This window comes from Nerophis ophidion, linkage group LG04, assembly GCF_033978795.1.
Source record: "Nerophis ophidion isolate RoL-2023_Sa linkage group LG04, RoL_Noph_v1.0, whole genome shotgun sequence".
In the NCBI taxonomy this organism is placed as follows: Eukaryota; Metazoa; Chordata; class Actinopteri; order Syngnathiformes; family Syngnathidae; genus Nerophis; species Nerophis ophidion.
This window is the reverse complement of record NC_084614.1, coordinates 32,142,003-32,166,607: the sequence shown is the minus strand read 5'-3', so window position 1 is coordinate 32,166,607 and position 24,605 is coordinate 32,142,003. Positions and strand designations below refer to the sequence as shown.

The 24,605-nt window shown below is 40.5% G+C and overlaps 1 protein-coding gene across 1 annotated transcript in view; it reads right to left on the bottom strand.

Moving 5' to 3' along the window:
• The window catches only part of nlgn2b (neuroligin 2b), a 337,479-nt gene that overhangs the window by 190,353 nt on the left and 122,521 nt on the right, over positions 1–24,605 (bottom strand). Inside the window, exon 2 of the mRNA XM_061897842.1 lies at positions 15,662–16,378. Coding sequence (XP_061753826.1) covers positions 15,662–16,175 — 514 coding nt within the window. The 5' untranslated portion in view covers positions 16,176–16,378. The remainder of the gene's footprint in view (positions 1–15,661; positions 16,379–24,605) is intronic.

Genomic DNA, 24,605 nt, shown 5'->3' with positions numbered 1-24,605 from the left:
TTATCTTTAGACTTGCATACTCATTAGCACTGCTTCAAAAGTTGGACTTTGATCCTGTTTTCTTTTACCTACTAATTAATAAAAAAAGAACAAACAATAAGCCCATTAAGACAAGCTGGGTTTGCATTGCGCTGTATTTTTGTGTGTGCGTGTGTGTGTGTTTGTGTGTGTGCGCGGGTGCGTGTGTTCGTGCGTGCGTGTGTGTGCGCTAATTTCACCCCGAGAGGCCAAAACAAGGTTGTGTTTTCTGTTGTATTCGATCTGTATTCTCACTCACCTAGCTGCTACACTAATCTTAGCAGCTTTAATTACTACTACTTCTGACCCCAATAAGAACTAATACATAGGAGAAGTACTGATGTGGTAACCCTTCAGTCAAGCACGGTTATTACACTGAAAACATTTTAAACATACTTCTCAGAGAGAGAGAAAATTCACATGAAGATGTCGTCTTTCTTGAGGCCATTTCTTTGAGACATCTCTGAACTCAAACTAACATCAATAGAAACATTTTCTCACCTTCATATTGACTCAGTTTTGCCGTTTTATCCCGTTACTTTAGGGCTAGGCGATTTATCCAATATACTTGGTATATCGCGGGTTTGTCTCTGTGCGATATAGAAAATGACTATATCGTGATATTCGAATATACGTTCTCACGCAGATGCTTTTAGCTACGGGCATTACACTACAGGCGTTTGTCACTCTTTCTTGTTTTTCCTTCTCACAGAGACAAAACAAGCGCACCTTCTTACATATGTCACATGCGTGCAACATCATACGGTCTCGCGAAGCGGAGAGGTAGCAGCATGGGTAAAGTTAGCTGTGGTGCTAGTGGTGCAGTGCGAGTGGTAATACGAGAGAGAGAAGGTGCGAATCTGGTAACAAATGAAGGAAGAACTAATTCCAAAAAAAACAGCACGGGGTTCTTCGTCTGGCAGTGGTTTGGCTTCAAGCGGGAAGATGTTGAACAAGTAAGCGGCAAAAGCGTTGCTACAAAAAGTAGCAGCACTGCTAATATGCAGCATCATTTGAAAAGTCACCCGCCAAAGAATAAAGAGTGCTTGAAACTCTGCATGTCAACATCTCCGTTTGGTGCCACACCCACAAAATGCCCAAGCAACCATTTCCACATCAACACTGTATGAAAAAAACAGTCAACAACAAAAGGAGATAATGTCCGCGATAAACTATCACATTGCAAAGGACATTCATTATTTGATTTCTTTAGATGCAGCTCATTTTTATTTGACAGTTATTGAAATATCTTGTGTGACATCATGCACAAAAGTGCACTTTATTTGTTTTAAACAATTATAGTGGCCTTAGATAAACGCATTGCTGTCTGAGCACATTCAACCTACAAACTGAGCTTTCTCGGAGCAAAGTGATTGTTCTATACGAGTCAAAGATGTTTTCAGGTTGTACTCAAAGACTGCTGAAACAAAGTAGTACGCCACAACCACCATCAGAAATAATTAAAAAAGAATATATTTTATTTCTTACACACTTTTTTATTAAAAAAAAAAATCTTAAAGTGATACAGTAAAAAACTATAATTAAAACAATAGCGATACAATATTAAGACTAAACACTTTTAATCAGTGATGGGCCGTCATAGCCACCAAGGCCTTCTCTGCTGGCCTAACATAACCACAAATCATGATTATAATTAAAGATAAAAGTAATTTTGAATTTACTTTACCTAAATATCTAAACATATTCATATTCTCTTCATGTCATATTAGGCTCCTTCCAATGCTGTTGTTTTTAGTTTAGAGTTTGTATCCAATCAGAATTCAGCGAGCTTATGTTACCATGCTTTTACCAAATCTGCCTGGGGCATTCAGAATCAACAACGCGGACGTCTGTGCACTGGAAGTGAAAGGGGACATACAGTTGATAGACGATTGCCAATGCCAATCAGATCACGAGTTGTTGTCAGTAAGACCTTCTCAATAGCCTTACGCTGTGATTGGATACTCACTTGGGAGTCCCAAGTGAGTATCCAATCACAAGTTGCGAAAACAGGAAGTGGCACCGGAAGCATACAAGCCATAGAAAAAGCACAGAAAACTCACTGGTACAATAACCACGAAGATAAAGTGTTTGTCTTACACTTAGTAATCCGCTGTGGACAGACAAAGCCAAGCAATGCAGGTTTAGCAGGCAATCACTTTTTGCCACAACACCGGCAGCAAAGTGGTTTCCCCGCCACTTTCCCACGAATCTAACAACTACGAGCGGTACCACTGGATTATACGGCGTCAGATGGGTGCTACAAATTGTGAGTTCAAATGTTAATTCATCTTTATTTTTTCATGTTTCACTGGTTTTACACAATTCTTTTAATTTTGACAGTAACTTAATGCAGGTTTATTTAGTTAAAGGTAAAGTACAAATGATTGTCACACACACACGTGGTTTGGCAAAATTATTGAATGTTAAATGTGCCGAAAAATTTACCGTTTTGTACACTGTTGAGGGGATTCAATACGCAGTAGTGTGCAGGTGGTTTTCTGTATAGTACCTCCAGCCGTGACCATGTGGTGACATAAATTACAGTATTTGGAGAGGTGAAGTCGGACTAAGTAGGACATCACTGAAGGCCTAGGTGGGGAACGCATGGCCCGCCACTGCTTTTAATTGTTATATTTTCAGTGAAGCATCCGAAACTAAATATGCAAAATAGTGGGTTTTCAAACAGTGTGTCTATTTAGTTGTTAATAAAAAATAAAAAAAAATGTATAAGTACGTTTTGAGCACATTCAATGAAATGTTCATATCATGTCTAGTAACAATTGGGTTCAATTCTTTTAAAATGGCTCCAACTGATTTTCCTGGGTATATGTTTAAATTAATTAAACACGGCCACATGTGCTAATTGCTGAGCTGGGTATAAGCTTAGTGCAGATTATGTCTGTGTTTGAAAATCAAAAAAAGCAAAACATTCATATAAATGACTAATGGTGATTGACATTAACATAAACCACAGGGGATTACAGTTACATCACAGGGTTCATTTGGGCTACAAAATAGATGTCTGCCCACCCTCTAAATAAAATCCTGACAAACCCATCAAAATGACACTTCTCCAAGGGTGTGCTAGAGAAGAATTAATACAAATGTGACATTTAAGAACTGCTAAGAAAGTGCCAGATTTTCATCTGTGCTCGAAGTCCTGAGTCTCTTTTCTCTCAATGCAAAGCGCCTGATCGATGAGGCTGACTAACAGAGACGGACCGAAGGGGTTCACACTTACACACTCACACTTATTCTAAATGCAATTGGAGTTTCACGGGCTCATTTTATATACTCTTGTGCATGACTTTGTTCTGCTCAAACAATTGTATGTAATAGAAGAGAATATAAAATAAATAGAAATTTGTATAGGTAATACATTTGATCAATACTGGTATCCGCTGATCTCACTAATGGATGATCAGTAATGCAATCGGTAGCATAAAACCCTAATCGGAACATTCCACACAAAAATTATATTAATTATCAAAATAATGATGTAATATTCAGGGGCAGAAATGAACTTCTGCTTCAGCCTTATTTTATACCGTAAAGCTCACCTTTTTCCACATATTTTGCCCGTCTTTCCTAATGCTTTTCTTAAGAGAAAAAAAAAAAGGTTGTATTAAAGTACCATTGATTGTGCGTGTAGATGGACGAATTTGGAGTATGTAGGTATGTACCGTATTTGTGTATGTACTGTATGTGGGAGCGTAGGTCCCACTGGATGTGAATTCTCCCTGCCCACTGGGTGTGAGGTATCCTTGCCCTTTTGTGGGTTCTTCCGAGGATGTTGTAGTCGTAATGGTTTGTACAGTCCTTTGAGACATTTGTGATTTAGGGCTATATAAATAAACATTGATTGATGATTGATTGATACCTATGTATGTATGTTTGTATGTATGAATAACGGTGTGTGTGTGTGTGTACGTATATGTGTGTTTGTATGTACAATATATTTGACTCCCATTGTGCGTGGGAGCCAGAGTACAGCCCCAGCCACCCAGAGAGCCCAACCCAAACAGCAGGTGTGGCGCCCAGGGAACCAGGGACCCCCTGCCCCACGCAGCCAGGCCGGCCAGCGACGGGAGCCCCAGAGCCCGGCCCACCGTGCCGCCCAGAAAAGCCAGCAGCAGGCCGAAGACAGACGCGCCTGGCAAAGGACAGGGCACGAGAGAAGCAGTGGACGGCCAGACCCCAAGCCAGCGAGAGACAACTCCCCACACGGGCAAAAAGGCGGGACGCCCCGCCCGGGGGGGCCCAGGGACTCCCCGCAACCGGACGGGGCCCCCACGACCCCGCTCCCACCCCCGGGGAGCACGACACGGCCCACACCAGGCCACCCCACCCAAGTCGGCCGCCACAGGACCACCCAGCGCAGGGCCGCGGGAACCACTCACCCCACCCGCAGGGACCCCAACGATGGAGATGGAACAACCAGCAACCGCCTTGTCGGGGTCCCCCCCCCCCCTGTGGGAGGGGTGGGATTAACAAACAAACAACAAAAACAAAAAAAAAACATAATAATATATATAAAAATATAAATAAATTAATTAAAAAATATATATATATACTGTATATATATATATATATATATATATATATATATATATATATATATATATATATATATATATATATATATAATACAAACACACACATACATACATGCAACACATATATGTATATATACACATACATACACACACATACATATATATACATATACACACACATAAATACATATATATACACATAGATACATACATATACACATACAAATTTATATACATACATATATACTTACACATACATACATACACACATATATATACATATATACGTACACACATACACACATATATATTTACATACATGCACACATACACATATATACATACACATACACATACATGTATACATACATATACACACATACCTATATATACACAAAAAATAAAAAAATAATTAAAAGAAGCTCACAGACATGCTGACACACAAGATCACTACCCCAGCAGCTGGCTGAATCGCAGCAACTCGGAATAGATAGATAGATAGATAGATAGTACTTTATTGATTCCTTCAGGAAAATTAAAATTCCAGCAGCAGTGTACAGAGTTGAGATCAATTAAAAAAAAAAGTAAAAAGTAAATAATTGGGGTTTAAATGGAAACAAAATAGAGAAATAATACAATAAGAATACAAAATAAAAAGCAACAATGGGAATAAAAATATAACAGTAAAATAAGAATATAACAAGACAAAGTAGGCAGTAGTGACCATGTTATGAAAACGTATTGCACTGTTATTGTTTTGCATCCCCTGTCATCCTACCCCCAAGCCCCACAGGTCCGGCCGCGCACCCACACCACCCAGAGACAACCCCCGACAAGCCTGCCCCAGACAACGGTGCGAAACCGGGCGCGGCAGGGCGCAAGGGCACCCCAGGCCCACACCTGACAAGCCAACCAACACGACAATAAACAAGTATGAAGCCATACTACATACTAAACGCACATTCATGGTACAAACATGCACAGATCGTACATATACATTTACTGTACAAACATTCATATACACATTCTGTACATATACAAGTACATATTCATACATACACTCATGCACATAATCACGTTTCATCAAACATATATTAACGTTGTTGCCCTAGGGGAAACTGGGTAACACATGGCACACTGACAAAGCTTAACCCATTGTTACTATAACAATCTACAAGATTAAAGGCCTACTGAAACCCACTACTACCCACCACGCAGTCTGATAGTTTATATATCAATGATGAAATATTAACATTGCAACACATGCCAATACGGCCGGTTTAGTTGACTAAATTGCAATTTTAAATTTCCCGCGGAGTTTCTTGTTGAAAACGTCGTGGAATGATGACGCTTGCGCGTGACGTCACGGACTGTCAGGAAATATTGGCTCAGCACCAGTTACGGCTAAAAGTCGTCTCTTTTCATCGCATGATTACACAGTAATTTGGACATCCGTGTTGCTGAATCTTTTGCAATTTGTTCAATTAATAATGGAGACTATAAAGAACAATGCTGTTGGTGGAAAGTGGTGTATTGCAGCTGTCTTTAGCACCGAGACACAGCCGGTGTTGTATTTGTTTTTAACACAGAGCGGTCAAGCAAACATGTTTCTCTACGTCAACCAGCATGTTTTTGGATGGGAAAATTGTGATATATATCTTACCGGAGACATCATTGGAATATTTGTCCTCCTGTAGTAGCTGTTTAAAAGGCAGCTGTGAGCTTGGCTCCTCAGCTTCTCTCTGAGACACTGCGTGTTCACCGCAGCCATCCGACCTCGAGGTATGTCTTTACAATCTCACTAAAACACTATTAAAACAATAAGCAGATGAGGGATCCTCCAGAATTATCCTAGTAAATGTGTATAATTACATCTGAAACGCTCACACTGCCACCGCCCGGAGCCATCGCTTTTTATTTTATTTTTATTTCTAGTCCTTCGCTATCAATATCATCATCCACAAATCTCTCATCCTCGCTCAAATTAATGGGGAAATTGTTGTTTTCTCGGTCCGAATAGCTCTTGCTGCTGGAGGCTCCCATTAAAAACAATGTGAGGACGTGAGGAGCCCTCACTCTTGTGACGTCATCATCTGCGACTTCCGGTAAAGGCGAGGTTTTTTTATCAGCACCAAAAGTTGCAAACTTTATCGTTGATGTTCTCTACTAAATCCTTTCAGCAAAAATATGGCAATATCGCGGAATGATCAAGTATGACACATAGAATGGACCTGCTATCCCCGTTTAAATAAGAAAATCTAATTTCAGTAGGCCTTTAATACAGGTTGCCTCTCTCCCCCTTCATCTGTTGGTATTCCTTTTTTATCTCTCTAGTTATCATTATGTATACGTATTGATGCATTTGAACAACTGTATTGTTGATAATAGAGGTAAACTATTGGTATTGTTCATGATCAACAGCGCTTTTTCTATTGGTATTTGTATTGCTCCAGTTGTAGTGTAAAACTGCTCATTGTCATTTCAATATTAATATTTATTTCGCTAACTGCTTCTATGCTATCACTTTTACGATCATATTTGTACATATCGTATGTGCTGGTGTTGTTCTATTGTTGTTGTTTTTGTTGTTATTGTTGTGTTTGCTGCTGTTTTTTTTGTCTCTCTGTCTAATCCCCCTCTTATACCTACAATTTCCCCCTCAATCTTCCTTTTATTCTCTTTCTTTCCCCTCCTGCTCCGGCCTGGCTGCACCAAATGATAATATAAATACATTTAATAAAGTCAAATTCAAAAGAGGCAACAAGAGAAGTATCCTACACTTCTCGTTCGTAAAGTAAATCTGAACAGCCGATATGGGCATCTACATCAACTATATGATTTGCCTGAGAAGCTGGACAGGACACAAAAAAAAAAATAAAAAAAAAAATAAAAAAAAGTACCAATGATTGTCACACACACACTAGGAGTGGCAAAATTATTCTCTGCATTTGACCCGTCACCCTTGATCACCCCCATGGGAGGTAAGGGGAGCAATGAGCAGCAGCTGTGGCGACGCCCGGGAATAATTTTTGGTGATTTAACTCCCAATTCCATCCCTTGATGCTGAATGCCAAGCAGGGAGGTAATGGGTCCCATTTGTATAGTCTTTGGTACTCATAACCTACCGAGCTCAGGGTAGACACTCTTACCACTAGGCCACTGAGTAGGTTTATTGATAAGTGATTCATCGGTAACTGATCTTGGTCCCTTTTTTCCTGGCCTCTTGTAATAAAAAGGAAGTTGATTTCCTGAACACCTTCCTGGTCTGGGCCTCGGAGCCTGAGAGGAAGTTGCGTGGACTCATCCGGGTGCGGCATACCGCCATTTTTGGGAAAGCGCACCACGTCTTTATAGTCGACTAAAATATGAAGTATAGAAGATAAAGCATCTTTAAAGTTTATTCAAAAGCACCTTTACTTATAAATATGCAAGATGGCGGCGCCCGGACGGGCTGCGACACTGCGGTGCTCTTGCTAAAGATGGAACATTTGGCGGAAATGCCGGACAGTTCTGCAGACTTCATGGCTGGCTCGCATCGTGGTCACTCCGTGATCACGTACGACCGCCAGACACTTCTGGATATGGACATATCGGGCCGTTTTGGACTGATAGACGCGGGCGTGCTAAACATGCTAACTAGCATGGGAATACGTCGGCGGCTACATCCAGCGGCCTGTGAAGCAGGGGAGTCTAATAGCAGCGGGGGCCGTCTACGGAGCAGACGCCAGCGGTGTGATCGGAAACGCGGATGCCGAGCGGGGCTTAAAACAAAGCAGAAGGCTAATCCCCACAGGACACCACTTCCCTCCACCCTGCAGACGGATTTAAATGGAAAATGCGAGACTACTGGTCTGGGTAAGGAGTCTGTTAAATTAGAACAAGTTTTTTCTGCTTTGAGTGTTTCAGAGTTGGACATGTGTTTTACTGAGGTGGCTAACTATGATGCGTGCAGTTTATCAAAGCAACAAACAAACAATCGAAAAATCCCCGTTACTGAGGAGGCTAACCATGATGCGTGCAGTTTATCAAAGCAACAATCAAACAATCGGAACATTCCCGTCGTATCAATTCCTAGATATGGTCGTAATTATACTGAATGCACTGGGCATAATAAACACAACATTATTAATATCGCTACTACGGATAATTTGATCAAAAATTCCCTAAAACAGCCCACTACCTATAATATAGGTTTTTTAAACATAAGATCATTGTCTCCTAAAAAGTTGTTAGTTAATGATATTATCAGAGACAACAATCTTAACGTCATCGGTCTCAGTGAAACCTGGCTTAAACCAAACGACTTTTTTGCGCTAAATGAGGCATGTCCTCCTAACTTTACACATGCGCATATTGCCCGTCCCCTTAAAAGGGGTGGGGGGGTCGCACTAATATACAACGAAAACTTTAACCTTAGTCCTAACATAAATAATAAATATAAATCGTTTGAGGTGCTTACTATGAGGTCTGTCACACCGCTGCCTCTACACCTGGCTGTTATCTACCGCCCCCCAGGGCCCTATTCGGACTTTATCAATGAATTCTCAGAGTTCGTTGCTGATCTAGTGACACACGCCGATAATATAATCATAATGGGGGACTTTAATATCCATATGAATACCCCATCGGACCCACCGTGCGTAGCGCTCCAGACTATAATTGATAGCTGTGGTCTCACACAAATAATAAATGAACCCACGCATCGCAACGGTAATACGATAGACCTAGTGCTTGTCAGGGGTATCACCGCTTCCAAAGTTACGATACTCCCGTATACTAAAGTATTGTCCGATCATTACCTTATAAAATTCGAGGTTCAGACGCATGTTCGTCAAACTAATAATAATAATAACTGCTATAGCAGCCGCAACATTAATACGGCCACAACGACAACTCTTGCTGACCTACTGCCCTCGGTAATGGCACCATTCCCAAAATATGTGGGCTCTATTGATAACCTCACTAACAACTTTAACGACGCCCTGCGCGAAACAATTGATAACATAGCACCGCTAAAGTTAAAAAAGGCTCCAAAAAAGCGCACCCCGTGGTTTACAGAAGAAACTAGAGCTCAGAAATTATTATGCAGAAAGCTGGAACGCAAATGGCGCACGACTAAACTTGAGGTGCACCATCAAGCATGGAGTGATGGTTTAATAACTTATAAACGCATGCTTACCTTAGCTAAAGCTAATTATTACTCAAATCTCATCCACCGTAATAAAAACGATCCTAAATTTTTGTTTAGTACGGTAGCATCGCTAACCCAACAAGGGACTCCTTCCAGTAGCTCCACCCACTCAGCTGATGACTTTATGCAATTCTTTAGTAAGAAAATTGAAGTCATTAGAAAGGAGATTAAAGACAATGCGTCCCAGCTGCAACGGGGTTCTATTAACACAAATACGATTGTATATACGGCGGATACTGCCCTCCAAAATAGTTTCTCTCGTTTTGAGGAAATAACATTAGAGGAATTGTTACAACGTGTAAATGGAATAAAACAAACAACATGTTTACTTGACCCTCTTCCTGGGAAACTGATCAAGGAGCTCTTTGTATTATTAGGTCCATCAGTGCTAAATATTATAAACTTATCACTTTCCTCGGGCACTGTTCCCCTAGCATTCAAAAAAGCGGTTATTCATCCTCTTCTTAAAAGACCTAACCTCGATCCTGACCTCATGGTAAACCACCGACCGGTGTCTCACCTTCCCTTTATTTCAAAAATCCTCGAAAAAATTGTTGCGGAGCAGTTAAATGAACACTTAGCGTCTAACAATCTATGTGAAACCTTTCAATCCGGTTTCAGGGCAAATCACTCGACGGAGACAGCCCTCGCAAAAATGACTAATGATCTATTGCTAACGATGGATTCTGATGCGTCATCTATGTTGCTGCTCCTCGATCTTAGCGCTGCTTTCGATACTGTCGATCATAATATTTTATTAGAACGTATCAAAACACGAATTGGTATGTCAGACTTAGCCCTGTCTTGGTTTAACTCTTATCTTACTGATAGGATGCAGTGTGTCTCCCATAACAATGTGACCTCGGACTACGTTAAGGTAACGTGTGGAGTTCCCCAGGGTTCAGTCCTTGGCCCTGCACTCTTCAGCATCTACATGCTGCCGCTAGGTGACATCATACGCAAATACGGTGTTAGCTTTCACTGTTATGCTGATGACACCCAACTCTACATGCCCCTAAAGCTGACCAACATGCCGGATTGTAGTCAGCTGGAGGCGTGTCTTAATGAAATTAAACAATGGATGTCCGCTAACCTTTTGCAACTCAACGCCAAAAAAACGGAAATGCTGATTATCGGTCCTGCTAGACACCGAACTCTATTTAATAATACAACTCTAACATTTGACAACCAAACAATTAAACAAGGCAACACGGTAAAGAATCTGGGTATTATCTTCGACCCAACTCTCTCCTTTGAGGCACACATTAAAAGCGTTACTAAAACGGCCTTCTTTCATCTCCGCAATATCGCTAAAATTCGCTCCATTCTGTCCACTAAAGACGCTGAGATCATTATCCATGCGTTTGTTACGTCTCGCCTCGACTACTGTAACGTATTATTTTCGGGTCTCCCCATATCCAGCATTAAAAGATTACAGTTGGTACAAAATGCGGCTGCTAGACTTTTGACAAGAACAAGAAAGTTTGATCACATTACGCCTGTACTGGCTCACCTGCACTGGCTTCCTGTGCACTTAAGATGTGACTTTAAGGTTTTAGAACTTACGTATAAAATACTACACGGTCTAGCTCCATCCTATCTTGCCGATTGTATTGTACCATATGTCCCGGCAAGAAATCTGCGTTCAAAGGACTCCGGCTTATTAGTGATCCCCAAAGCCCAAAAAAAGTCTGCGGGCTGTAGAGCTTTTTCATTTCGGGCTCCAGTACTCTGGAATGCCCTCCCGGTAACAGTTCGAGATGCCACCTCAGTAGAAGCATTTAAGTCTCACCTTAAAACTCATTTGTATACTCTAGCCTTTAAATAGACTCCCTTTTTAGACCAGTTGATCTGCCGTTTCTTTTCTTTTTCTTCTATGTCCCACTCTCCTTTGTGGAGGGAGTCCGGTCCGATCCGGTGGCCATGTACTGCTCGCCTGTGTATCGGCTGGGGACATCTCTGCGCTGCTGATCAGCCTCCGCTTGGGATGGTTTCCTGCTGGCTCCGCTGTGAACGGGACTCTCGCTGCTGTGTTGGATCCGCTTTGGACTGGACTCTCGCGACTGTGTTGGATCCATTATGGATTGATCTTTCACAGTATCATGTTCTCATATGTTCTCATAGTCATCAGTATCATCAGTATCACAGTATCATGTTCTCATAGTCATCATTGTCACCGACGTCCCACTGGGTCATTATCGTCACCGGTGTCCCACTGGATGTGAGTTTTCCTTGCCCTTATGTGGGCCTACCGAGGATGTCGTAGTGGTTTGTGCAGCCCTTTGAGACACTAGTGATTTAGGGCTATATAAGTAAACATTGATTGATTGATTGATTTACTTAGACTACCTGCAAAAAGCATTTGTTTAACACAAAGGTAGCATGATCTTATGGTGAGGAATGATGTAATTTGTCATTTTTAGCTCCATAGGTCAATGCATATATATTTTATGCTACTTTGCTGCACAAAGCAGGTATATACTGTATGTTTAATGTAAAATAAAGTTATGATGTATGCCTTCATCGTAATTTGTTTATGAGCATGGGAGGAACAAACACAGCCAATACACATTTGTTAGCATTAATTTACAGACATGTCGATGTCACAATGACTCGACTGCTGACGTCATCATTTAGTGTCAAAAATAAAATGTGTCCTCTTCAATTTCTCCCAGGTGTACACATATTTTTAATAATATTATTACAAGGCTGTAAATGGATATATTCCCAACTTGAGACGAGACAAGGCAAAACGAAACATGATTGGATTTCATTTCTGTCAACAGTTCTGTCTCGCTTTTATTCTTCAACGAAAATATCAGTTAAGGTTGTCACGTCTTAAAGATTGTGCGTTTTGTTTAGATAAGGTATTTTATTTTCGTAAGGAGAAAAATAGGTTGTTGACGATAACTAAGATAAAAATGATCAGTGAAATACATTAGCACTGATTAGCACATCCCTAAAAATATATTAAGCTGAATTCAAAAGCAGATGGCAAAGTTAGAGCCACTAAATAGGTTTATGCCTCATAATCTTATTAGTCGATGAATCTTTAGGATAATACATAATTAGTCAAAATAGTTATTTGTTGCAGCCATATTGGGATACAAGGTTTTCTAGGGTGTTATAAAGAACAATATACACAAAACCAAACTGAAAACTGTGTCACACAACTGTGATTAGACCTGAACAGTCCATCCCTAGTTTTGATGCAAACATTATACTGCTTTTGTCTTTGGAGTTCCTGTGCATGTTACTTGTGAAACAGATATGAACGTAAACACTGTCAAAGTACCGTATTTTTCGGATTATAAGTCACTCCGGAGTATACGTCGCACTGGCCGAAAATGCATAATAAAGAAGGAAAAAAACATATATACGTCGCACTGGAGTATAAGTCGCATTTTGGGGGGAAATGTATTGAATAAAATCCAACACCAAGAATAGACATTTGAAAGGCAATTTAAAATAAATAAAGTATAGTGAACAACAGGCTGAATAAGTGTACGTTATATGACGCATAAATAACCAACTGAGAAGGTGCCTGGTATGTTAACGTAACATATTATGGTAAGAGTCATTCAAATAATTATATCTTTTAGAACATGCTATATATATGTTTTGGTGCATTAGCCAAAAAGCTCTCTCCCGGTTGCAGTTAGTTCAGAACGCGGCAGCACGACTTTTAACAGGGGCCAGGAAACGCCAGCATATAACCCCAATTCTTCAGAGTTTGCACTGGCTCCCTGTTCATTTTAGAATTGATTTTAAAACATTGCTGTCTGTTTTTAAATCTTTACATGGACTGGCACTTCAGTATATCTCTGAGGTCCGAGAGCCAGCTCCAGCTCGTGGTGCCCAAGACGAGACCTAAAACCAGGGGAGACAAGGCCTTCTCTGTGGTCGGCCCTAAGCTCTGGAACACTCTGCCCCTCCATGTTCAAACTGCTTCCACAGTGGAGTGTTTTAAGTCTCGTCTTAAGACCCATTTTTATTCTTTGGCTTGTAACACTACGTGAGTTGTGTGGTCCTCTGTGTTTTTTTATACATTTTGATTTCTATTTTACTGTTTTAATTGCTTTTACCCTTTAAAATTGTTTTTAATCATATTTATTTTTATATTGTTTTTATATTGGTTTCATATTTATTTATTTTTTGTTTTTATTCAGTCATTGGTGAAGCATAATATTGTTTTTAATATTGTTTTTAACAAGGCTGTGCAGCACTTTGGAAACATTCTTGTTGTTTAAATAAATAAAGTGGATTGAATTGGATTGGATTGCTAAACGTTTAACAAACAATCTTTCACTCCTAATCGATAAATCCGATGAAATCTTCTTCCTCAATGTCGCTTCTAAACAACTCTGCCAACTCCAAAGGTATGCGCAGCTTCCTCTTGTCTTTTTCTGCAGCATATTTCACTACGTCCAGCTTGTAATCTGCAGTACATGATTTCCTTTTCGGTGCCATTTTTGTTCAGCCCTTCTCAGTTTTTATAAGTTACCGCCACTGTTGAAATGATTCATTTTAATAGCTACGGCAGTAGCATATAAAATATAACAGTTAGCCTCTCATGACCCACAATGCACTTCTGCCATGATCCTCCCCCGCCGAATTCTTATTGGTTGACGTGTGTGTGACGATTGCTGACATTTTCTTGGTCTCTTCCGCGAATGAGATAAATAATATCATTTTATATTTAATGGTAATGTGTTAATAATTTCACACATAAATCGCTTCGGAGTAACTATGAAAAAAACTGCGATTTATAATCCGAAAATTACGGTAATACAAAATAGTCTGATCTTTCTTAAATATGACAAACACAGCTCAGAAACCCGCTACAACCAACGCACCGATACACACCTCCCGCCCTCTCCAATTTTCTGGGATACTTCCCTCATCATCACGGCTATGTCATGAACATCAGCATGATACATTGACTACATTTCCATGAACTAAATAGAAAAGAAGCATTTTTCAACACATGTAAACGCCTTAATCTGATTGTGTTGGCCTTTTGAAAAAATCAGTCTAACGCTTCTGGATTATGCGATTGAAAACCAGACCTCTCGAGTGGGTGTGTGTCGGCGCAGTCTCAACATGCGGGATACAACCCGTAAGCTGATCCCGTTTAAACAAAATATAGACAAGAACTGGAATGAAGAAGGGAGAGCAGATATTTGCCTCACAAATTTAAAAAAACATAACATTTGGAAGTCACTCGTATACGTACCGGAATCCGAATGAAGCTGACAATCTCCATTTCATTGGCTAAATTTTGAAATAAAAATCAATTTCCTTTTTTTTTCCTCTCCCATCCATGTACCTCCAAATGTTCTATTATTATAATGTGTATATCCTGCACGTTGAGACTGTTGCATGCACAACACAAACACACTCACTCGAGAGATCTGGTTTTCAATCTTATAATCTAGGTCAGTGATTCCCAAAATGTGATAGGTGTACCAGTATTGGTACATAAGCTCTATCCAATTGTATGCCAAAGAGTCACTAAATTAAAAGTACAGTGTTTTATTTTCCTATTTTCAAACACAGTGTTACTGTTCAAACCGTGTGCAATGTTACAATGGCCAAAAGTAATAAATATACTTGTTGGATCAAAGCTCTGCCTTGTTTTTAATGAATACTATAAACTGTATTCTAATGTTGGTTATTATGGTGGCAGTAGGAGAGCCATGCTTTTTCTGAGGTAGTACTTGGGGGAAAACGTTTGAGAATTACTGATCCATTGTGTTAGATTGACGTTTCAAAAGCCAAACACGATCAGATTAAGGTGTTTGCATGGGTTTTAGCATATTTCTTTGTAGCCAAATTGTTTGAGAAAACAAAGTAATATAGTGCAAACATATTCGGTGTTGTTTACACTTACCATCTTCTGTAGGGACATAGATATTAAGATAAAGGCAGTCTTCGCTCTGGTTCTGAACATAAGTGGCGGCAGCATCCAGATTGTCTGTGAACCACACTGGTAGCATGATCTCAGGTAACACTCCGTGTACGTTCTGGGGACACACAAGTGCAAACTGAGTGGCATTGCGGATCTCCTGCCAGGAGCCCGGCGCCTCGGGAGGCTGAAAGCGGCGCTCGCCAATGGGCGCGGTGGCGTACGGCACTCCCAGGTACTGTTCCACTGGGCCCAAGATCTCGTTGTTGAGCTCCTTCCTGATACCGCGTATCTTCCCATAGCCTGTAGATACTATAGGATGTTTGTCCACTCGCTGACATGAGGAGAGGATGAGGTGTAGGGCGAGACCCAAGAGCCACACCAGACAGGGGTTAGCACTCCGTTGAGGCGTATGTTGACGTTTTCCACCAAAGCCTTGGTGGCTGGCAGCATTGAGAGGAAAAAACAACATGTCCAAAATAAAAGCTCCTTTCATCATCTCAAAAGGACATCAGCTTGATGATTACAGAGTCATGAAGGAGGAGGAAGGCAAACAGAGGATGGTTGTAAGGTGATAGGTTAATAGTTTTCCTTGAGTGACATTCCGCTGTGGGGCTTTTGGTAGCATTCTCAGTTAGAACCTTATCTGTCGTCTTTGGATCTCCTAATGGGCCAAAAATGCAGTCGGTAAGGCAATTCCACCTGCAAGAAAAAGAAGGTTTAAATAAGTCAGTGTATTTGAACAGCTGTTTAATCCTCGGTTGTCAGTGCTGTGTTTATAAGGCAAACAGAGTGAGTAAGGTATCTTATGGAAAAGAAGAATTTCACCAAAAATGACGAGTCTATTTGAAGGTAAATAAGGACACTACAGACAGAGATATCAATTTTAAAAGACAACGTGAGGGGTTGTGACACGTGGGTAAGATTTATCGATGGTGAAAATGGCTGCACAGTCCTAAAATCAACATTCAGTATGCATCAATGTAAAATATTTTTTGTAATTTTTCTTGTCATGTTGCTCAAGTAACCAAAATATTATAAACATCTCTCAACTAAGTCTACATAAACAAAGATATTTCCTAAAACGCACATTCCCCCCACATTATAATGCCGATGTTCATCAATATGGGGTAAAAACAATTGCACATTGTCCTGAAAATCAGCCCACACTTACACAAAGCAAATTTTGTGATGTGTTTGTAAACTAATGCGCCACCAATGCTTAAAATGATCAAAATACGTAAATTATAAATGTTAATAGAGATGTGCCCGTTATTCCATCCATCCATCCATTTTCTTCCGGGAGCAGCAGCCTAAGCAGAGAAGCCCAGACTTCCCTCTCTCCAGTCACTTCGTCCAGCTCCTCCCGGGGAATCCCCAGGCTTTTCCAGGCCAGCCGGGAGACATAGTCTTCCCAACGTGTCCTGAGTCTTCCCCGTGGCCTCATAGCGGTCGGACATGCCCTAAAGACCTCCCCAGGGAGGCGTCCAGGTGGCATCCTGACCAGATGCCCAAACCAACTCATCTGGCTCCTCTCAATGTGGAGAAGTGGCTTTACTTTGAGCTCCTCCCGGATAACATAACTTCTCAGCCTATCTCTAACGGAGAGCCCCACCATCTAACGGAGGAAACTAATTTTGGCCACTTGTACCCGTGATCTTGTCCTTTCGTTCATAACCATAGGTGAGGATGGGAACGTAGATCTACCGGTAAATTGAAAGCTTTGCCTTCTGGCTCAGCTCCTTCTTCACCACAACTGATCGATACAGCTTCCGTGTTACTGAAGAAGCTGCACCAATCCACCTTTCGATCTCACGATCCACTCTTCCCTCAATCGTGAACAAGACTCAGAGGTACTCGAACTCCTCCACTTGGGCAAGAGCTCTTCCCCATCCCAAAGATGGCACTCCACCCATTTCCGGGTGAGAATTATGGACTCGGACTTGGAGGTGCTGATTCTCATCTCAGTCGCTTCACACTCGGCTGCAAACTGATCCAGTGAGAGCTGAAGATCCTGGCCAGATGAAGCCATCAGGACCACATCATCTGCAAAAAGCAGAGACCTAATCCTGCAGCCACCAAATTGGATCCCCTCAACACCTTGATTGCGACAACCAATATTATTCATAAAAGTTATGAACGGAATCGGTGACAAAAGGCAGCCCTGGCGGAGTCCAACCCTCACTGAAAACGGTGCCCGCTACTATATTACCTATATACTTACAGCATGTACAAAACCTTAAAGAAGGTGTTTGGGTGTTTTTAAAGACTTTATAGGCAGAATAGAGCGACTTCTACAGGCTTCATTGTAGGAGGACTTTTGATTGCATTTATTTAATAGTTACAATGCATTGAAAAAATAAAAATCCATCCGTTGTCATCTCTTTCATAATGGTTGTGAAAAGTGCAGTTCCCCTTTAGGTAATTTGGCAGCTTTTAAATTATATTAAACAATATCGCTGAATAGAATATGTATCTAGATATATTTTTTCTGATTGTTCAAATGTACAAGGAGGACAGAGGATTATCTGTCCATCGTGTGTCTTTGCAGCATGAGCATTGTCTCAGTTTGGACATCCTTTTTAAATGTGCAAAAAAGACGCAAACTAAATAAATCACATTGCGCGTACTGTATCGTATATTTGCATTTTCTTCTCCCATTATTGTGGGTGTTTTGATGATCAGCATATATTTTGCATGATAATGAAGACTTGGATTGCACAATTTATTCTGCTCCCTCAGGAGACGCAGTCCTTTTTACACATGTTTAGTAGTTGAACTTTGCGTGTGCTATCAAGTTTGCTTATGTTCTAGTGCATGCAAACCTTTAGTAAATCAGGCCCTGAACGTCTACGCTTGTCAGATTTTTTTTAAAAAGCTCTAGTTTTAAGAACACATTTCTACGTTTGCGTGTGGAGGAAATGCCAAAAAACATACACATGCACATGTGTGTACATAGCTTCAAACAACAATAATAACCATAGAGCAGAGATCTTCAGACCCATACAAGACTACAGCAGGGTTGTGATTTTTTTTTAAATATATTTCTACCAGCAATTTTTTACAAACATTTTTACATATTTAAATACATATTAATAATGATCTAACACACTGTAGTAGGGCTGTACGGTATACCGGTACTAATAAAGTAACGCAGTACTAATGAATTAAAAATACCGACATTGATGGTAAAACGAGCACAGTCCCATACTACACAATGCATGGAGTACTTACAAGCAGAAACAAAGTGGAGATAGAAAAGGAAGAATGGAAGCATTTTGGCTAAAAAACTAACAATAAAGTTGAAGCTATAAACACTGATGCGCCACTCTGCAAATGTGCTGAGCTCTTGCTGTTGTTGGCTGTTAGCTTGCTAGCGGCAAACGTCCATCTGCGGTCAGTAGTGTTTTCGCTACTTCTTAATCACCACTCCTTGCTGCCTTGGCGACAAATAAATGCTTTCTTAGTATCATCCCTCCAGGACGAACAATAGCCAAACATGCTTCACTACACATCTAAGGAGGATTCAATAGCAACCGCTAACAGCACGCTAGCGCTCCTGAATGTAAACAAATGCCGTGGATGGGTCTATTCAGACATCGACTGTAACAATACCAAGTACAACAGCCGTACACAGTCGATACTACAATTATCATGGCGATATATTTTACTATCACAAAATCTTGTGTCTCTTTTATTGTTTTTTAACTCACAATACGTTCCTCCAGACAGGCAAACTTTAATTATGACCAATGTATGACCCTGTAACTACTTGGTATTGGATTGACACCCAAATTTGTAGTACCAGAATAAACTTATGTAAAGCATCCAAACAGAAGAATAAGTTATCACATTTTACTAGGAGTATAGATAGAACATGTTAAAACAAGAATAAGCAGATATTAGCAGATATTAACAGTGAATGAACAAGTAGTGTAGTAATCCATTTTCTACCTCTTATCCCATGGGAATATGAAAGGTTGGCTCGTAAAGTTGCAGGCTGCAGCAACCACCTAAGGTTTAACCTGAAATGTACCCAAAATGGCCTCAAATCCACAAGCCTATGCCTTCGCTCTACCATGAAAGGCCACAGGACGGACACAATCTTGTTGAAATCGCAAAAACAACTTTTGAATGAGAGAGTAAGACAAGTCAATTTTACAATTGAAAGCCTCAGAGTAAAAATTGTTGATTGTGAAATTTGTCAGACGAATTTCACAATCAAAGCCCAACTTGGAACCAAAGCTAGACAAACAAGAACGTTTCAAAAACTACAACTCAGCAAGAACACCTCCACACCGCAAGCACTCATTTGGAGGCAAAGACATGGGAACTCAACTGATAATCTTACCCAACCAGAAAAATATGTATTGGCGAAATGTTTGAACTTTGCCATGATTCCACATCAGGTTCCTACAGTTGATTTGATCACAGCCATTGGAAAAAACAACCTAACAGAATGTGGCTGAAAGTGAGATCAGCTCTTTCTAATAAAAAGCCCCCACCACCAAACCTTTCCTTGGAAGATAGGAAGGCAGTAACATCACTGAACAAAGATGAAAAGATTACAACCCTGCCAGCTGACAAGGGGAGATGCAGTCATTCTCAACACAACTGACTACCAAAACCAGGTGCTTAGAATCCTCAAAGACTCCAACACACGAAATACTCAAAAATGACCCCATAAGAGGGTACAAGAATCATCCAATGCTTACAAACTCTACAAAAGTCGGTAACCATCAACCGGAGCATTGTATTACCGATTATACCCACAAGAAACCATCCCTTGTATTTATGGCCTTCCATTGTTAGCCATTGGCAGCAGCATTAACTCTGTGACATACAATATTGCTAAGTATGTGGCCAACATCTTAGCACTTATGGTTGGCAAAACTCCACATCATGTCAAAAACTTACTTGACTTTCTAGCGAAGATCAGAGATCTAAAACTGGACAACAATTTAGCTATAGTTTAATTCGACGTCACCTCCCTGTTCACCTGTATTCCAACCCAGGATGCAGTAGAGACAGTGAGACAACGTTGACTAGGTGATCACACATTACAGGACTGATCGACACAACACCCAAAATAGTGAAGTTTTGGGTGGAACTTTTACTGGAACTTTGCCTTAACACTACATATTTTCAATTCATGGGATCATTTTACCGACAACAACATTGTTGTGCCATGGGATCACCTGTATCCCCAATAGTAGGAAACCTTTACATGAAGGACATGGATAAGAGAGCTTTGAGCTCTTTTAAGGGAACAGTACCACGTCATTGGTACAGATATGTGGATGACACATGGGTGAAAATCAGAAACCAAGAATTGTAAGCCTTCATCGAACACATTAACTCAGTGGAAAAACACATCAGGATCACACGTGAGGATGTCAATGACAGTAATTTGCCTTTTTTGGACTGGGATGTTCACATTGGAGAAAACAGGGGCCTCCATGTTGGGGTTTAATGAAAACCCACACATACTGATCTATACCAACTTTTTGATTCACACCACCCATTGGAACACAAACTGGGCATTATCAGAACCCTACAACACAGAGGTGATAACCAGCCCTCAGGCCAAAGAGAAAGAGCATAGGCATTTGAGGGAAGCCCTCAAAACCTGTGGGTTGTTTGTGAAAAGTGCATTCGGTTTCAGAAATGACAAAAACAGAGTGGATGAGGAGTAAAACGGTGACAGACACAAAAATATTGTCATTCCATATGTATCAGGTCTATATGAGATACTCAAAATATGTTTTAACCAACACCACATCTCAGTACACTTCAAACTAGGCAATACGTTTTACGTTTTGTGGTTTTGAATACACACACATACATTGTGCAAGATAAAAAGAGAACTTGCTAACTTCAACTTCCATTTTATCTCCCAAACGTAAGGCATACTTTTCTGTGGGCAGCATGCCAAAGAAAAAGTAAAGCTAAATTAGACATCGTAAAACGCTCTTTGGAGAAATCACATCGACGGCATGCCTGGTCCAAGCCGCTCAAACGCTGCAACCATTAAGGATAGAGATGGTATTCTTGAACATGATGATAACTAAGCAGCATAGTAGTCTTGGTATTGAGACTTCCTCCTCCTAATAAGCTTGCAAAGCCTCATCCAGTGTACAAGACAACCAAACGTAGAAAACTAAAAAGAGTTATCGCTTATTTTTATTTTGTTGAATTATTGAATTGAATATTTTTAATCTGTACTTTAAACTTCTTACTAGGGCTGGGCGATATTGCCTTTTTTTAATACCGCAATATTTTTAGGCCATATCGCGATATACGATATATATTACGATATTTTGCCTTAGCCTTGAATGAACACTTGATGCATATAATCACAGCAGTATGATGATTCTATGTGTCTACATTAAAACATTCTTGTTTATACTGCACTAATATATGCTACTTTTAAACTTTCATGCAGAGAAGGAAATCACAACTAAGTCAATTAACCAAAACTGTATTTACTAAAATTATTAGCAGGTGACTTTTCAAATGATGCTACATATTAGCAGTAATGCTACTTCTGGTAGCAACGCTTGTGCCTCACACATGACAAATTAAAGTTGTCTATTTGACATAATCCCGTTTGAAGCCGAACCATCGCCAGACGATGGACCCCGTGCGGTTTTTCTTGGGAATTAATTATTCCTTCATTTGTTACCAGATTCGCACCTTCTTTCTCTCGCAACAACCCGCTAGCATCACAGCTAACCTTAGCCACACCGCGACCTCTCTGCTGGGCGAGGGCGTATACGTATGATGTGACAGTAAGTGACGTATGAATGTGCGCCTGCTTGTCTGTGAGGAGACAGGAAAGAGCGAGGAGAGTGTAATGCCCGCAGCTGCGTGAGAACGTCTACTCGAATATTACGATATAGACATTTTCTTTATCGCACAGAGACAAACCCGCGATATACATCCTATATCGATATATCGCCCACCCCTACTTCTTACATGTTTTCGGTCTAAAGAGAGAGGGACCAAGATGTTAATTTAGGTATAATTAAGTATACTTAATGTATATCACAGTCATAGGAACTTTCAATCAATCAGTCAATCAAAGTTTATCTATATAGCCCTAAATCACGAGTGTCTAAAAAGAGCTGCACAAGCCACAATCCCACATCAGGGCAAGGAAAAACTCAACCCAATCGGCTACAATGTGCAACCTTGGAGGGGACTGCAGATGTGGGAACGCTACCCGGGTGAGCGCTACAACTTTCATAACCCAAGGGCCACCTGTATTGGGATCACTCCTCACAAGTTCTTAATGAAACCAGAACTTTAATAATACAAATACTGGTAATTTAAAGCACTCAAAATAATCTAAAAGTCAAAACACGATCACTCACCCGCCACTATATTTAAATGATAAATAAATGATAAATGGGTTGTACTTGTATAGCGTTTTTCAACCTTCAAGGTACTCAAAGCGCTGACACTACTACATTTACCCATTCACACACACATTCACACGCTGATGGAGGGAGCTGCCATGCAAGGCGCCAACCAGCACCCATCAGGAGCAAGGGTGAAGTGTCTTGCTCAGGACACAACGGACGTGACGAGGTTGGTACTAGGTGGGATTTGAACCAGGGACCCTCGGGTTGCGCACGGCCACTCTCCCACTGCGCCACTAAATGAGATACGGTAACTCCTCTTGCAAGTAATTAATGATTACTGCCACCTTTCAAAATAGAAATAATCACAACTACTTGAAATATGATTGGAAATCAACCAGCAAGTCAGATGGATTGTGATAATACAGCAGAACAGACATGACCGTGGTGCTTAAGCGCAGGCAAGCAGGGTCCAGGAGAGTTAGAAGGGACCCAGAAGCTTGGTTTATAACTCTGTGGTAATAAATAATGACTATATATATTTTTTTTTTTTTTTTGATTAAGAGCATTTTATTACACCCTCGATGAAAAGAATGTCACAGATTTTTAAAAATAATTCATTACCATTATGCTTGCCACATCCTGACCCACGGACAGATTATCTCTATTCCCTCTCAACACATCTGACAGTCGACAAGAAGATTGTGTTGGACCCCAAAAGTTCAATAAAAAAATGAAATCATGCTACAGTATATTTTCTTCTTGAAAGAAATAGAAAACTAGAACCAATAAAAGTATCATTACATAAGCTGATCAGTTGCAGTACCATGAAAATCTTAATGGCGCCATTCGTCAGCGCCGGGCAGCCATTGTATTGTAATGACTCCAATCCGCAGAGAACATAAAATAAATAAAAGCGTATAAATACAGCATTGGGGGAGCGAGCGTACCACAAAGCCATTTTACAGCACTCTTTCAGCGTGTCAGAGCCTAAGCCCTTGCCTCTCAACTCAGTTCAGTCGGTGCTTGCGCTCGCATTATTACAGACGAATGGGCAGTGCTTATCTCACTCTGGCTTTGGAGAAAGAGCAGTTTAGGTGTGATAAAGGCTTTATGTGCTGCTCACATTTGGTTGAATGCCACGTCAACCCGCCATCCTCCTCAACCCTGCAATATCCACTCTATGCCGCATACACTGGAGATGGTGGTGAAATAAAGCAGAAGGATGGTGTGCAGCGCTTAAAAGAGGATCGTGTTAGTGGTGTGGCAACAAATGTGTTTCATTTGAAAAGAATACAATAACAAGCTGTCTGGAAAAATATTTGGTTAATTAAAGGCCTCTTGAGTGACTGTGTTGTGTCACACAGCCTAAGGTGATGAAACAACCGGAAGCCTCTTTGTATGTAATCAATCAAATTAACTTCCATTCAGTACACATTTTAATGTACAGTGCAACATTGTTTTATTTTACAGATCAGGGGTATCAAACTCGTTTTTTATCAATTTTGGTTGCCTTCAGAAGGCTGCTTATAACAGTAAAAAAATGTCCTCATTACCAATTTGCA